This window comes from Argentina anserina, chromosome 3 (assembly GCF_933775445.1).
Source record: "Argentina anserina chromosome 3, drPotAnse1.1, whole genome shotgun sequence".
NCBI classification, from domain to species: domain Eukaryota; kingdom Viridiplantae; phylum Streptophyta; class Magnoliopsida; order Rosales; family Rosaceae; genus Argentina; species Argentina anserina.
In genome coordinates this window covers 1,245,786-1,261,878 of record NC_065874.1, presented here as the reverse complement: position 1 = coordinate 1,261,878, position 16,093 = coordinate 1,245,786, and the positions used below count along the sequence as shown (strand labels likewise).

General features: G+C 37.7%; 4 protein-coding genes and 1 pseudogene across 6 annotated transcripts; 1 reads left to right on the top strand and 4 right to left on the bottom strand.

Moving 5' to 3' along the window:
- Positions 1-72: 72 nt before the first annotated feature.
- On the top strand, positions 73-2,701 carry LOC126785797 (probable UDP-3-O-acylglucosamine N-acyltransferase 2, mitochondrial). Of its 2 annotated transcripts, none has more exons than XM_050511446.1 (10): positions 73-547; positions 648-858; positions 973-1,049; positions 1,201-1,250; positions 1,398-1,462; positions 1,544-1,595; positions 1,691-1,761; positions 1,905-1,971; positions 2,190-2,261; positions 2,387-2,701. In XM_050511446.1, the coding sequence occupies exons 1-10, from the start codon at positions 427-429 to the stop codon at positions 2,450-2,452; spliced, it is 852 nt and encodes a 283-aa protein (XP_050367403.1). In that variant the 5' UTR covers positions 73-426; the 3' UTR covers positions 2,453-2,701. The 2 variants fall into 2 exon arrangements, with proteins under 2 accessions (XP_050367403.1, XP_050367402.1); XM_050511445.1 differs by having other exon boundaries at positions 639-858.
- Positions 2,702-4,396: 1,695 nt separating this feature from the next.
- Positions 4,397-5,304, bottom strand: LOC126785802 (protein NDR1-like). Of its 2 annotated transcripts, none has more exons than XM_050511456.1 (2): positions 4,615-5,304; positions 4,397-4,513 (listed from the first exon to the last, which is right to left on the bottom strand). In XM_050511456.1, the coding sequence occupies exon 1, from the start codon at positions 5,207-5,209 to the stop codon at positions 4,625-4,627; it is 585 nt and encodes a 194-aa protein (XP_050367413.1). In that variant the 5' UTR covers positions 5,210-5,304; the 3' UTR covers positions 4,397-4,513; positions 4,615-4,624. The 2 variants fall into 2 exon arrangements, with proteins under 2 accessions (XP_050367413.1, XP_050367412.1); XM_050511455.1 differs by having other exon boundaries at positions 4,401-4,516.
- Positions 5,305-6,370: 1,066 nt separating this feature from the next.
- On the bottom strand, positions 6,371-6,986 carry LOC126785807 (N-(5'-phosphoribosyl)anthranilate isomerase 1, chloroplastic-like; annotated as a pseudogene).
- A 615-nt stretch (positions 6,987-7,601) lies between these two features.
- LOC126785799 (NDR1/HIN1-like protein 26) lies at positions 7,602-8,481 on the bottom strand. Its single transcript, XM_050511448.1, has one exon. It carries the CDS (start codon positions 8,351-8,353, stop codon positions 7,685-7,687), a length of 669 nt encoding a protein of 222 aa, XP_050367405.1. The 5' UTR covers positions 8,354-8,481; the 3' UTR covers positions 7,602-7,684.
- Positions 8,482-11,823: 3,342 nt separating this feature from the next.
- On the bottom strand, positions 11,824-13,747 carry LOC126785794 (peroxidase 27-like). Its single transcript, XM_050511442.1, has 4 exons — positions 13,507-13,747; positions 13,203-13,388; positions 12,948-13,113; positions 11,824-12,405 (listed from the first exon to the last, which is right to left on the bottom strand). The coding sequence occupies exons 1-4, from the start codon at positions 13,723-13,725 to the stop codon at positions 11,996-11,998; spliced, it is 981 nt and encodes a 326-aa protein (XP_050367399.1). The 5' UTR covers positions 13,726-13,747; the 3' UTR covers positions 11,824-11,995.
- Positions 13,748-16,093: the final 2,346 nt, after the last annotated feature.

Sequence of the window (16,093 nt, the reverse complement as noted above, 5' to 3'; positions counted from 1 at the left end):
CAGGAAAGTCATTGGTATGAGTTCGAATACTTCTTTGACTTGAGCTTATATAATAAACATTAAACAATGACAAAGACATCTTCAACATAAAAAAATAACTAAATCCATGGCTAAATGGGTAGTTTATGAATGTAAAAGTTAATAAAGGACTAACCTTCATGGTAGATTCAGTGAAGCTCTTCATCTCTTTCATCTCCAAGACTGCAACTTTGAAACTTCCCAAACCCCAAGTCCCCAACTTTGCTTATATGACCAAAAAGATTGAAACTTTAGTACTGGGCTTGGCCCATATACAACTAGACCAAACTGCCCTTCTACACAAACTCAACTATAACTTGGTTCAGGAAGTTAACCAAAAAAAACTTGGTTCAGGACTTCAGGTTGAGAGTAGGCACTTTCCTATCTCAACTGAATCAGTAGTGAGACATGGCATTAGTGCTTAGAAGAGTTGCAGCTGCATTGGGATACACGCCACAACAAGTTCGAGTCTTGTCTCAATTGGGCTTTGGAGCTTGTTACAGTTCAAATGCTTGCTCTGTCTCGTCTGGTTATGCTCACTACCTGTTTGTGAAAATGTCCCTGAGAGTTGTGGCTTTACTTAGTTACTTACCGTTTATGTGCATATATGCTGTGTTTAGCAAAATTAGGTGATGATGGGGATGGAACTAGGCCTCAAGGTTTCCAAAGCTGCCCTAATGGAGGTGGGTGTTTTCACAAGTTTGCCAGCATTGACCCAACAGCTTTTGTGGAGTTTGGTGCTGTTGTGCATTCGAAAGCCGTTGTGGGTGAACATGTTTGTATTGGTTCTGGAACTGTTATTGGACACGGTGTCTCAGTTGGACAATGGACGAAAATTGGGTAGTGAATCACATTCCTGAGATTTTGGACTCTTGTTTTGTTTTTAACTATACCTGTTTGATTTTGTTTTTGATTTTGATTTTGATAGAGTTTTCGGGTTTGTGATTTCTACAGCTACAATGTTTCACTTAGTAATTGCAGTGTAGGAGATTCGTGTATAATCCACAATGGTGCATGCATCGGTCAAGATGGTAATGCTTTATACTGTAGGCTTTGATACATATTGTGTAACTAATGTTTCACTTAGGTTGAAGTGACTTATGTTGTTATGATTTTTATGAATAGTGGTTTGATGTTGCCGTTTGATATTGACATCTGATCTTTGATGTTGGTTAACTACAGGATTTGGGTTTATGGTTAATGAGCATGGGACTATGTTGAAGAAGCCTCAGGTTAGTGATGTTTCTTTGTAATGTTTTTCTCTTTCGCTTTTTACTTGAGAGTGTAAATGCCATGTATGTATTTTGACTATTTTCAGTAGTGTATAGATATGGATGAATCTTATTGTACTTCTTTCTCGTTCTTCTATCCATGCCAAGATGCTGAATGCTAGGATAGGGAATTGTGTGGAGATTGGTGCAAATACATGCATTGACAGGGGAAGGTAAGACCTATGAACTTTGGGGCGGCTGAAACTTTGTATGCTGGTTTAAATACTGATATTTGGCTAGCATGGTTGATGCAGTTGGAGAGACACTGTCATTGGAGATCATTCAAAGATTGATAATTTAGTTCAGGTAGACCTTTGTCTTTCCTGGTCTAAAGAAGACTAGCCATTTCCTTAGTTAAATTTCCAGGGATCTATATTTACCAGTTTGCTCGGGTTTTACAGATTGGTCATAATGTAGTTATTGGGGAGAATTGCATGCTTTGTGGTCAAGTTGGAATTGCAGGCTCAGTGACGTATGTTTTTTTACTCCTTCTCCTATTTTCATTTCTCATTTATAGCCATGGTATAAGATTTACTTCTTCCATAATGGCTGAGTCTGACATTTGCAAAATGTGCCTGAAGCTAATTAATGACCGTCTTCTTTTTCCTGATGTAGGATAGGAGACTATGTCACTATGGGAGGAAGGGTAGCAGTTCGCGACCATGTCTCCATTGTATCAAAGGTATTTGCACTAAGAGACAGTCAAGTGCCTAAACTTTCATGACCTATAATTTGTCAATGACACTATATTCTAATTATGTATCGTATCAGATTTGCAATTTGCTATATATAGTTAGAAATGCCCAAAATAGTTACATTTTATTATGTATAGTCACCCCACCCATCTTTATTTGATCGAGGAGTATAGTTGTAAGATATAAGTATACATGGAATTTTCAGGTACGACTTGCTGCTACTAGCTGTGTCACGAGGGACATAAAAGAAGCTGGAGATTACGGAGGCTTCCCAGCTGTAAGTACTGTCTTGAAAATGAAAGAACTCAAAATCCTTTCTTCACAATGGTGCACGGTAATTGTTGTACAGTTGCAAGTGGTATGAAATTGATATGTGGATAATGTGGTTAGGTTTCTTTTCAGGTTCCAATCCACAAGTGGCGAAGACAAGTTGTGATCCACAGTCGTACAACAAAGTGGAACTCTTAGTATTACCTGGTGCTGCTAAGCCCTTGTATGGTGACTTGAACTTGTGAAGAAGAAGCATATTACTTGTAAGAAGGCTGAATGCGTTCACATATATCCTGGTAGGAAAATGTTGCCATTTGAACCTAACGGTACGCCAAAGATCTGATTACTATATGTAGGAGTTCTGACGATCACTACTGAAATTTGTTTGCTGTTCTACCTGTGTGCCATAGAAACTACATCTATTTTATCAGGGAATTATTTTCAGCAGATCTTTATTTCTCATCATTATACCAATATAGACAAGAAGCTCAGAAGCGATACTTCTATTATAGTAACAGAAGGTATGACCAAAATAGGATAAGATCAAGAACATTTGTAAACTAGGTATTTAAAATTACTAATAAAATCATAAAATACCTAATATCGAAAACTATTCATCCTCACTTTCTTGGAAGCCTGTCTTAGCTTGATTTTTTTCTTCTCACCAGTAAGCTTGCTGTCTTTACCTATTTGTTATGAACCTTGCAAGTCTAGTACATGATGCCTCTTGGTTCCCCATGTTTTGTACCGAATCCTGGTTAGTAGAGCCACCTTCAATTCCGCAGTGGAATTTGATATTGAACTGTGAAAAATTTTCCACACATGTGGATTCATATCCATATAATCAATCACTGTATGCCGTCTGCTTCTGCCAGTTCCTTGATGAAAAGGAGGTATGGTTTTCTCTGCAACTTTATCCTGTCCATAATAGAATGTCAAAAGTGACGTATCATAGTACATGCTGTAGTATGTGTTAGAGTTGCTAATTTCAAGGGCATATACGATAGAGCCATTCTGCTCCAAACCGGACTTTGAAATAGTGATGGTATAACTAGGGGATTTTGGGTGAAAGATTAGCCACAGAAAAAAGGCTATAAAACCCAGAATGGCTAAAGTTTCTAGAACACAGGCATAGAAATATGTCTTTTCATTTTCACACATTTTTTCAATTTAAGAGCAGGTCAACACCTGATTTAAGTCTATATGAGAAGTAGAAGAAGAAGAAGAGAGAGTTGGTGTATTAATCTGCGCTAAAAAAACTCACTACATAATTAAATGCAGTTACTTGATATTTCAGTTACAAGGGTTTATGTTATTTTCTTCCCAAGTGGAGCTAAATTATACTTGGCTCTTGCAAAACCTAAGAAGGATATTTGCTAAAGCCAGAATGGGTGGCCTTGGTCATGATGCAGAGAAAGAAAAGATTAATGCAAAGCTATTAATTTGTGATCAACCCCGAGATTAGGCTAGATTTCCAGCTGTGAGTATCATCATAAAAATGAAAGAAATGAACATTCTTTCTTCTTAATGGTGTAGAGTGATTGATGTACATTTTCTCGTGTTACCAAATTTATTTGCAGATAATGTACTTCCTTCTCTTTTCAGGTTCCAATTGACCATGACAAGTTCCAAACCACAGTTGAACATCAAACTAGCAGAGCGGCTTAGATATTTAAGTCGAAAGGAACCAGGTTACACCCTTATGCTATTAAATCCAGGTATCGTCATTATGAGCTTGTGAAGAACTTGTCTATGGTTAGTGATCAGGTAACTATCTAGGAATTGTGATATATAGTCTCTACTGTAAGGAAATATGTTGGCTGCATCATTATGAAGAAATTCATGAACTATTAGCTAAATTAAGGCTGTTCTTCTACTACAATAATTAAGATGTATCAGTATCAAACAAAACAAAATCACAAATAATTACTGTAAATAGTTTACATGCTACTTTGCCAGAAAAAAAAAATTTACATGATAACATCTAATCTAATAATCGGAGACTGCTCCTCCTCAGTTTCCGGGAACCATGGCTTAGCTTGATTTTCTTCTTCTTACCAGAAAGCTTGCCATCTTTACCTACTGGTATTGAACCTTGCAAGTCTTGCCCATGTTGCTTACTCTTGATTCCCCATGTTTTGTATCGGATCTTAGTTAGCAATGTCACCTTGAGTTCTGCAGTTGCATTCAATATTGAATTCCGAACAGCTCTCCACACCTGTGGATTGGCATCGATATCACCCAACTGTGGCTGTTCTTCTACTACAATAATTAAGATGTATCAGTATCAAACAAAACAAAATCACAAATAATTACTGTAAATAGTTTACATGCTACTTTGCCAGAAAAAAAAAATTTACATGATAACATCTAATCTAATAATCGGAGACTGCTCCTCCTCAGTTTCCGGGAACCATGGCTTAGCTTGATTTTCTTCTTCTTACCAGAAAGCTTGCCATCTTTACCTACTGGTATTGAACCTTGCAAGTCTTGCCCATGTTGCTTACTCTTGATTCCCCATGTTTTGTATCGGATCTTAGTTAGCAATGTCACCTTGAGTTCTGCAGTTGCATTCAATATTGAATTCCGAACAGCTCTCCACACCTGTGGATTGGCATCGATATCACCCAACTGTGAACGGGTCTTGTGTCTCCCTTGATGAAAAGGAGCTATGGTTGTCTCTGCAACTTTATCCTGCCCATAATAGAACGTCAAGTATGATGTATCATAATAAATTCTGGAGTCTTTGTTGGAGTTTCCAATTTCAAGGATGTATGCAATAGAACCATTCTGTGTCCCATTCTCCAAACCATAATTTGGGATGGTGATATCCACTATGGTATAAGTGGGGGACTTTGGGCGCAAACTTAGCCAAAGAACTAAGGCCAGAAGACCCAGAACGGCCAAAATTTCTAAAATGCACAAATAGAAATGCTTGTTTTCGCTTTCAAACATTTTCCCGAATAATGAGACAGATTGACATCTGCTTTTTATATAGAAATGTCAATCTGAGAGTTGTGAAGAAGAGAAAGTGGTGTGACTGCAGCAAGAAAGTTTGGTCGAGAGAATATTAAATGTGATTGCTTGCAATCCAAGTCACAACAGGATATGTTCTTTTCTTCCAAAGCGGGGTTTATGCCCTGTAGTTGCACTTGAAAAGCCTAAAGAAATATATTCTTCTTTTCTAAACTAAAAGGCAAAACCATATTAAACCTATTATCTCATCATCAACCTTTGCCTTCGCTTGTAGCTGTCCTAAACTCCTAATTATCTGAAACAGAGTCGATGTGACGACAAAGATGAAGAGGAAGCTAAAGGCCTAAAGCAGAACTGAGAGAGAGAGAAATTGAATACACTTGTATTCTTTTGCTTGCTATATACAATTTTGATAACACTAATACGTTGGCAATCTAAGTAATGATGAACTAGTAACATAATTAATCAAGGTGTCAAACAGATAGTCATGAAGGCAAATTAGTCAACCGAATTGACTATGCTGTTTATGCAACAAAGGAAGAAAATCACGACTTCTTGTGAAACTGCGCCAACTGGAGAGTCCTTCCTCCTTTCAGCAGTAATCTTCTCCGGCACTGCTCCTTTCTCCGTTATTTTCTTCTCAAACCTCTCTACCTTTCTGGCAGTGAAATGCTTTGATTTTGTCATGGTGCGTTGCAGGTTAGACTTTCCCCTTTCCTTCAAACTGCAAGAGCTTCTATGCAATTTAGAGAATGAAGAGAATCGTGTATCAGGTATTATTTCATTTTTCATGGGACTGGTGCGTCGCTCCTATTTATATGAAGGCTCTATCCTAATACCAGAAGAACTCCAATTTCAGATAGGATACCTCTTTTGTTCCGTTTTGATTTTTTTTTTTTTCGAAAGAATGATTCTTTTTTACTAGAAATCCTAATAGCTTCAGGATTCTATCATTTTGGAGAAACACTCTACTCTCTTCTCCGTAATCGTTCTTGCCGGTTTAATTTCCTTCTTAATTAACAACGCCCCTTGGATTGTATTTATATCTAACTCTTCCTATAGCACAAAAACAATATATAATTTGCTCTTGAAGTAACTTGGTATTATAAATTATTTCCCTCCATACAAAAACTTGATTGATTAATAGATTACCGAATGTACTGCACTCATGAATGAACATATTTTTAACGGATCTTTCTGGATGCCATCTTGGCCACAAATGCCACTACTAACATCAACCCCTTGGGGTTTAAGGGTAGAAAGAGCCTCAGAACCGTTGTCTGGTTTTACACCTCCCGCCAAAAGCCAACCGTGTTGCTTCTAATACTTGGCTGCTTAAACTGTCTCCAATTGAATGATTTGCCACTACCACCCTTTGCACTATCCACAAGAACCCAATCAACTAGAGAACACTTAAGCAGAAATTTGGTCCAAGAGAGTTCCATCTTCATTAGCATGAACAACATATATAATACGGTTACCTTGGACTAGTACCGGAAAAGCAGCACGGGAAGCATCTCCATGAAGCTGAACGAATTCAAGGCCTGCTGCAACAGAGGCTCTTAGTATTGTGTCTGCATCGTCATCCACAAACACCCCAACAGGTTGTGCCCCATAATCCCTTTGCGACCGAACGTGAAACAGATCGTTTAGAGTTGGGAAAAATGATCATCCGAATAAATTCAGCACCAGCTTTTGCTGCCATTGCCGCATCTCTTACAGAAGTGATGCCACACATTTTAACTAAAGGCCGATTCTTTCTGAGTTCCTCACTCTTATATATGGCACTGTCTTCCTTCTTGACTTCTCTGCAAGTAATTATATTTTTTCTACATAACACGGCACTTGAGTGACTTGGCAAGCACAATGAGTTCTGCTTCAAACCATAAATTTTCCTTCGATCACCAATTCTGATTACTCCAGGCTGATAGTGGCTTCCAGCAGTGAATCTTGTAAACATGGTTGACGGATATCTGCAGAGCAGGGTTGAAATGAAATTCCGATAAATCTTGTAATCCTTTTTTTTTTTCAAGCTGCGAGAGCGCTTCTATTCAATTAAGAGAATGAAGAGCAAAATTGTGTCGGGTACTATGTATTTCTTCACGGGACTGGTGCTAAGTACCACTTATCCTAGGACTAACAGAATTGCTACTTCTAATAGGAGACATCTTTTGTTCTGTTTTAACGTTTGACTTTTTTATATGAATCCCAATGTCTTCAGGGTTCCACTTGAATCTTAAATTCAAGTGAATCCTAATCTCCTGCAAAGTTCTTGCCGTTATCATCCATCTTAATAAACAGAAACCTTAATAACATCCAGAAAGGAAGAAATTTAACATCCAATAATTGAACCACTTAAATAATGCTTGAACAAATGAAGTCCCAACTTCTCGCACTATACAAATTTTTGAAGAACCAAAAGCAACTAAAAATCAATTACAAAAGGAGACTTAACTAAGTAAAATAGACGGGACATCTCTTGTCTTTAGAAGTGGCCAGGATCAGGCCATCTTGGCCTACGCCAATATCACAGTTGGTGTGAAGACGGTGGCGCTTACTATTCCAGGTCGAAATCTTGAACCTAATGGTCGACGTCAGATCCAGGCGAAACACAACCGTCCCTTTTGCACGATCATTCATGAACTCCATCCAACGCTGGCTACTTACCGTCAAGCTGGCACCTGTAAACGATCCTTCTACCTCGGTTGTGTTCTTGGGACCTTGATAAAATTCTGGCAGTATTGATGAGATTAAACCAATCCGCTGGTCCTTATAGTAAACTGCCGCGTCCATCGAATCATAATATATGCCGATATTATGGTTCGCATTACGGGCGCTGGCATTGAATGATATCACTGCATTTTCGAACCCCGTTGCTTGGTTCATACCGGGTACTGAAAATTGATGGATATGAAATCTGGGACGATGAGGACGGAGACTAAGCCATAGTATGAAAGTTATTAGACCAACAGCAAGAAGGAGAGCCAAGAATATGGAACATATAAGCTTGAAAACCCGAGTGGTGAGGCTTTCCTTGACGCGATGGGCGTAGTACCGGGCAGTGTGCTGACGCTTAATGGGTTGGGGCCGCGGGGTTGACACTGGCAGCCGGGGGGAGTACATTTTTTGAAGAGGTGGAGGATTCAATCTGAAGAGGCAAAGAGGGTTATGCAGAGAGCAATTTGATCATGAATAGGATAAACGTTTTAGTAGTGTACATTTTTGTAGTGAATAAGGGAAGTACGTGAAGGGAAATTAAAGCATTTTGGGTCTTTTTGCATGGAGGAAGCAAAGAATAATGCCAGACTGTCAATCGGTTTATGTTCGTGTACATTAGGACATAGGACTATATCATTTACAGTACATAAACTTGTATACGAGAAAGGTATAAAGAAGGTTTCCGGAGAACTGTGGAAGGTATATATACGAATTCTCATGGAGATTGCATGATGTCGTGAGCTGGTGGTCCGATGTATACGTAAATATGTACAATTTCATATCGCTAGTTGGAAAGATCGATATACAAGAATTGGGTAGCAGGCCGGCAGCAGCATATTATCTCTGTACGTTTACGTCCCAAAATGATGCTGAGATGGTATGGAAGAAAACAAAGATGCTAGTCTCTACTCTCTAGCTATATAGTATATATAGTGGAATACTCAAAACAAAGGTTTTTACTTTTTAGATTCTTGATTGGTCGAACATTATTGCCTAAAAGTACTCATAAATTTCCCTAAAATATTAATGCTGGTTGCTCTAAGATACCAATGATAATTGTAATTTTATCATTACCCATGATTATCTCCTCTTTTCTATACTTGTACTATCACGATTCCGAAATTTCAAATAAGAAACTCGAAATCGAAGTCATGAAAAACTCTAAAACAATCTCAATAAAACGAAATCATTTTATCATCACAGCGTATCGTTACTGAGTTCATAGTACGTCTCAGTTGAATTGAATATTACAAAACCAATTTATAATTCAAGCATTATATCAAATGGAAATGTAAAATCCTCTCAATCCTCACCACAAAATAAAATAAGGAAACTTTAAAATTTTCAGAGTAGTCCTTCAATATTGCTAATCCACACCTGTAAAACTATCTCATACACCATCGAATAGGTGCACCGGGATTGTAAACACAACCCGGTAAGCTTTGCAGCTCGTATGAGTAAATCAACAATATAACTCGCATATAAATACAACAGAAAAATACTGAAAACATTTAATTATAAATGTACTCATGAATCACTGGACAACACATCTGGTTGTCCAATAATATCTGAAAATATAAGTGCTCATGAGAAATCGGGCAACCCATCTGTTTACCCAATTACATTTATAATACGGATACCCATGAGGCCCAGGTACTCATATGTTACCCCTCATGCCGTACACCGCCAGACATTGGACAACCCATCTGTTACCCAATATCCAAAAATATGGGTACTCATAAGCCGATAACTCATATGTTACCTCTCACGCCAGTACACCGGCAGACAGACTAGAGCTCTAACTAAATTGTAACCATCACCCGGCCAAGGCTAGGTTCCGACATGCCAACATGTCCGAACAGAAAAACGTTTTAACATAACTCAAGTTAAAACCACGTACAATACATTCCTCACATGTTATTGTACAAAAAGAAAAATAATTCATGCTTAAATAAAATAAATATCAGTGCGATAAATAACCTCAGTTGGAAATAGAAATGTGATAGTATATAATATAGCAACTCATTTATATGTATCGATTTTACCATTTATACACATACACAACCCATTATACCATATACATATCATAGTTCGATCTTTTAAAATAAAACGTAACTATGAATCACCACCAAGGATAGACTCATCATAGTGAGATTTACTCACTTTATTTTCCTGAGCGTAATTTTTCACAATTCCGAAAGCAAATCATTTACTTGTTTCGTCGATCACCTAGATTGGATAAGATGTGATTATAAACGTTACGTAAAACCTCAAATGCCGAAACAGTACTAATATTTTACTGTTCAGCAATTTTCGGTTTTTACGAAATTATTGTTCATGTAACTACTATTCACATATTATTGTACAAGTACATACTATTTACGTATTCATGTACACCAATGTACTATTCACATATTATTGTACAAGTACATATTATTTACTGTCAGTAAATACTAATCACCGATTTACCTTTCAGAAATTTACTTTTACAATTACTGTACGTAAATTACTTTTACATTTAATGTACGTAAATTACTTTTACATTTAATGTACGTAAATTACTTTTACATTTACTGTTCGTAAATTACTTTTAACATTTACCGTACAGAAATTACTGTTTGGAATTCACTATTCACGCGCCACCACCGGCAACAGCATGTGGCGCTCACGCGCCCCCCCCCCCCCACAGTGGCAGGCGTGGCTTGCCCACCGCCGCCCAAAATCTCTCCTTTCTTCTCCTCCTCCCTTCCACAGCCCAATACTGCCTCCCAGCACCTCCACAACCGCCCACATGCCGCCACAGACGGCGACACACGCCACCTCCAACCACTCCGCTCAAAACTCAACAAAATCATAAACACTCAACATGAAAGATGAAGAACAAGCAGTGGTGATCCCAACCATACCTTCAAAGTAACCCAGATCGCCGGGGTTTGGCGGAAAGTTTCGGAAATCCGAAATTCTTCTCCGACGTCAAAACCTCCGATTCGAGCTCTAATATCGTGTTATACACCACCCAAACGTCGATTAGCGAGGATCTATGGCTCCATTCACCGGCGGCGGAGCTTGGATCGGTGACGGAGTTGTTGCAGGGATCGCCTCTTATCGGCGAAGCTTCTCGGCGGCGAGGGAGGACACGTCTAGCTCGGAGAAGGGCGAGGCTGAGCTTGCGATGGCCTAGAGATCGGCGGCAAAATTTTTTTGAGAGGGAGAGAGGCTCGGGCCAATGGGGAGAGCTGCGGGGAGAGGAGAGAGAGAGAGAGAGAGAGAGAGAGAGAATGAGGGTTTTCGAAACCCTAGCTCCAAATAATTCATTTTTATACTATTTTCCAAAATCGGAAACTAACTTCCGTCGCTAATAACTTTCACGTACGATGTCCAATTAGAATGCGTGATGTGTCCACGAAATCGTGTCGACGATCTCTACAACTTTCATGAAAGAAGTTTTCGGAAACGAGCGACGGAGTAAAAGTCGATTCCCGTGTCGCGGAAACGTAACGTTTTTCCAATTTAGCTTTCCGAAGACGGTTCCGTTTTCGATTTGACATCGTCGTGAAGCGAAAATTCGATTTATTAAATTTCCCAGGTTTATTCAATTCTAAGAATTCTTACAAATTGAATCCGAGAAATCGGGTTGTTACATGTGCGTAGTTTAATTTATTGGAGGATAGATATAGTGTGTGCCCTTTTATGCTTAGGGCTCTTAGCTACTCAATCTGATGAATAATTTGTTACGTCAATTTACTTCTATATATTACACTAGTTGTACTAAAAATTCAGTGAATTAGACTTAAAAGATGATAATTCACTGATGCAGAACAGTACTAATTCACGAATTGAATTTAATGCATGAAATATACTTATTTAACGTCAAATTAATCGAATAAAACCCCAGCTTATTAAGTGTTCACTTCAACTTTCAACTGTTAAACCAATGCCAAGCTGCTGAAAGACATAAAATCATCGAGAATTCATACAAATACAACATGGATCATAATGGTGGTAAATCGATAAGCTTAATTGAACGATCATGTCGGAATCGATTAATTAATTAATCTTGCTGCACACTTTTCTGATCTCTCCTGCATTCCCCGTGAGAACTTCGATCCTACCCATGTTCACCATTGAAACACCAAAATCCTTCAAGAAACTAGCTTCGCCCTTAGGTATGGCATGGTCTTTAACGTAAGCTTTGGTCTCACTGTCATCAAGAAGAGCTGCATCTGACTGAAAGAGACCCCTTCTCTTGGCCACAAGAGTATAATAAGAACCGTCAAATGTCTTGAAACTCCCGGGATCCATCTCGACGAGAGTCTTTTGGTCGTTGGGCTTGCATTTCATCTTCAACTTTGCAATGTAGTTATTATCCAACGTGGGATCGGTATCGCTGTTTCCGGTGAAGTTGTAAATACGGTTGTTGAAGGAAGAGCAATGAGACGTCCCTATGGTGTGACTTCCTATCAAGTAAATGATATATATATATATATAGTTAGTAAAGTTAATCGATTGACCTTAGTACTACATGGTGGTGGCCAGAGTAAATTCAAGGCTCTAAACAACGTTAGGCGCTAATCGGGTGGAAAACCAGGGACTAGCGCCCAGAGGACTAGTCAGGGGACTAAGATGTTTTATTTCTTTTATTTTTTCTAATATTTATTACATATAATCATCTACACTAAAAAAATATTAGATGCATTATAATGTTCGAAAGGAGTATTTTTACTCAAATATGACTAAAATGTTTAACAACAATGAGCCAATGAGTTCTTAAGACTTAGAAATTAGAAATCATAAACAATGAGTCAATTACACGGACTAGTCGGTCGATTAGACGGACTAGTCACTCGATTAGGCAGATTAATTAATCGGCTGATTTTCAGCCTAGCGCCTAACTTTAGGGACTAGCCATAATCGAAACGGTGAGACACCGCTTAGCGCTTAGGTGGGGATTAATCGGACCTAGTGGGGATTTTTAGAACCATGAGTAAATTAGGCATACCTGATAGTACTACAAGATCTTTAGCGCTTAGACCCTTTTGTGCAAAGCTTGACTTTAAAGTAGTGATGTTTGCACTGGGTGGTGGGAGATTGCGCAAGGCATCTATCATGTTTGATACATTACCATCTCTTCGTCCAGTTTCAACATCCCAATGTCCTCCCATGGCCTGATCCATGTCAATCAGTTAATGTTAGGAAATATAATCAACGATTTGTATCAAACTAAAACAGCCAAATAATGATATGTACTCCTTACCGCGACAACCACATCCCTAGCCACAATGGCTAATATGTCAGAGCATGAAACCACTCTAGGGCATGCTTTTTCCAAAGCAGACTTAACTCTGTCAATGACTCCGTATCCTCGAAGACTTAGGTTTGGAATTGCGTCCTTTTCGGCTTGGTTCGATGAAGAATTCAATAGCACTGAACCGTCGCAACCCTGCAAATTCAGAATAACTAGGTTGGCCGGCGAATAATCATTATATCGTTAGGGCAAAAAAAAAACAAAGAACTTAATGAAAATGGATGATCGAGTTATATTACTTATATATACATACCCTGACAAAGCAATCATGGAAATGCATTCTCAGCAAAGGACCAGAGAGTGAAGGTGCTACTGCCATCGTTTGAGCGATAACCTTCTTCACTACGGCCTCAGCTTTCGGGCATGACTTTGCATAAAACCCTACTTTCAGTCCCTGTGCAAATGCACAGTCTAGGACAGAAAGCAGAAGAATCCCTTGGATCAGAAGGAAGATAAGTTTTGAGGTAGCCATGTCGTAATCTTAGAAACAAAGAAGCTTCTAATTAGTAGTTGGGTTCCTCTGTAGCTACAATACTAGCTAGCAAGATTATATAGTAACTAGGATCCCGCTAAGAGTGGCTGTCATGACTTGGCGTTTCGATTAACTATTCATTGTTTTCAGCTGTCTTGTTTGAATCTCTTACTATATTAACAATCATATGCAATAATCAGATGAGAAGAATTATAAATCCAAGTTGATTCATGGGTAGGATTTGAATATCGCCACTAATTAAGCCTTTTGAGCATTTGATCTAGAATATATTAAGACGCTCAGGCTCTTCATTACTTCAAGGGCTCAAAAGAAGAGTTGACCTTAATTTGCATCTTACGATACTTCGGTTAAGAGTGGCAAAAATAAGTCAAACAAAACCGAACCAAGTCTTAATAACCGAATCAAGTAAGTTAGTTACCAAGTATTTCGGTTATCGAAATTTTGGTACGGTAGTACCGAACCGATTTCTTTAAGTTGGAACGGTAATGGTAATGGTTTTGGTGAAAGTTTGTATTACCATATCAACCGAGTTTTTTATTTTTAATTATTTATTTTTTAATTTATTATTACATATAATGATCTTAGTCGTTGATATATCTCAAATTAGGGCTCATCAACGGACCGCCCTTGCGGACTTGTATTAGAAAAAAACATAATACTTTTATTTAAGGGTTTGAAAAAATAAAAGAATTATTATAAAACATTCTTTAAAAAAGTCACAAATAAATTCTAATTTTAAAATATTATCGATCGATACCGATAGATGTGATCGATATATATATATTTAGAGACCCTGTAGAAATTTTGTCCGTTTTAAACATGGTTTGACAATCTGCACCCACGGTTAACAAAAAAGAGGCGTTTTGACATAATAAAACCTCATTGACCGGGGTTTTGCCAAATGGGTTTCCTTATTGTGACCACGCACAATTGGTGACAAAAATGAGAAATTAGGTGATTTCAAATGTGTAAACAGCTTTCGACATTCGCATCTTAGTAATGGGTCCTCCCTTAGGAAATATTAGTGGTCTTTTTGGTTTACCGAAATTCTGACGATCAAACGAGGTCCGAATCGGATGAAATTTTAAAATAGTCACTAAATATATATATATACCGATCACATCGGATGGTGTCGATCGATTCCGAGAAGTTTCCTTCATATAGTCGCTTCATACGATGATTTTATTATAAACCTGATATAAAGGTTATGATACATTAGTGGACACTTCGGCGATCGACAACTCCAATTCGAAATATGGTCGATCGACACCAGTAGATGTGATCGGTATATATTTAGAGAACCAATGTCTAAAGCTCCAGCTCAGTCCAAACCAATGTCTAGCACAATATGAGATTAAAGTCATCAATGTTACTATTCTGCATCAGTCCTTGAATTTGTTAACTTGTTTATGTTATGATGTTGGAGTGTTGGATAATACTATGTAATCGCATTAGCATTTGAGGGATATTATTGTATTAAGGAGCTCGGTCCAAAATTCAACTATGAACTATGAAGTTTGTTTAAATTTCTTTTGTCAGCAAAGAAATTGATCTGGGCCTTAAACTTAATTGGGCCGATATCATATTTTGGTAGAAAACTTGGTACAAAGGCTTAAGTGGTCGGTAATTGTACAAATTTTCTCATTACCAATTACAATTGGTTGGTAGATGGTAATGACAAAAATGAATTGGTAATGTACCGAATCCAGCCCTAGATATAGTAACAAAATGAAAGGAAGAATACATGTCATATTCGGATAACTAGCTGAACCACATGAGCATCTCCAACAGTTTTGGTAAAATTTCTTTAAAATGGAGAAGCAAATGTAAAAATCTTCAAAAAAATTATGCTCAAACTCTAACAGTTTCTTCATTTTGCATATTTATGCATTTATTACAAGTGAATAAAATATTATATAATCTTATTTTTATAACCATAAAATTGTTTTATATATTTAATTTGCTAGTTTGAAATAAATTATTCCAATTATTTATTTTTTAATTGGTTATTAATAAAGCTCGAGTTATTGGATAAAGTGTATGAGCATTATCTGCAAAATTTTACAGATTGTTACAAATTTGAAGAATTTCTTTTTCTCTCTCATCTATTTTTCTGTTTTGGAGAAGTTGATACAGAAGTTGTTGGAGTGAGAAAATACCCAATATTTTGCAAAACCCCACCTTTTAAAAAAAATGTCAAAGTTGGTGGAGATGTTTTGTACCCTAATTTTCCGCCGACAGTTAACAATAGCTGCTACAATTATCCTGCTCGGTCATATAACCAATTGAAACTGGGCAACATTGCCGCTCCAGCTAGCTGGTTGACTCCTCGTTATTTAATTTGAAG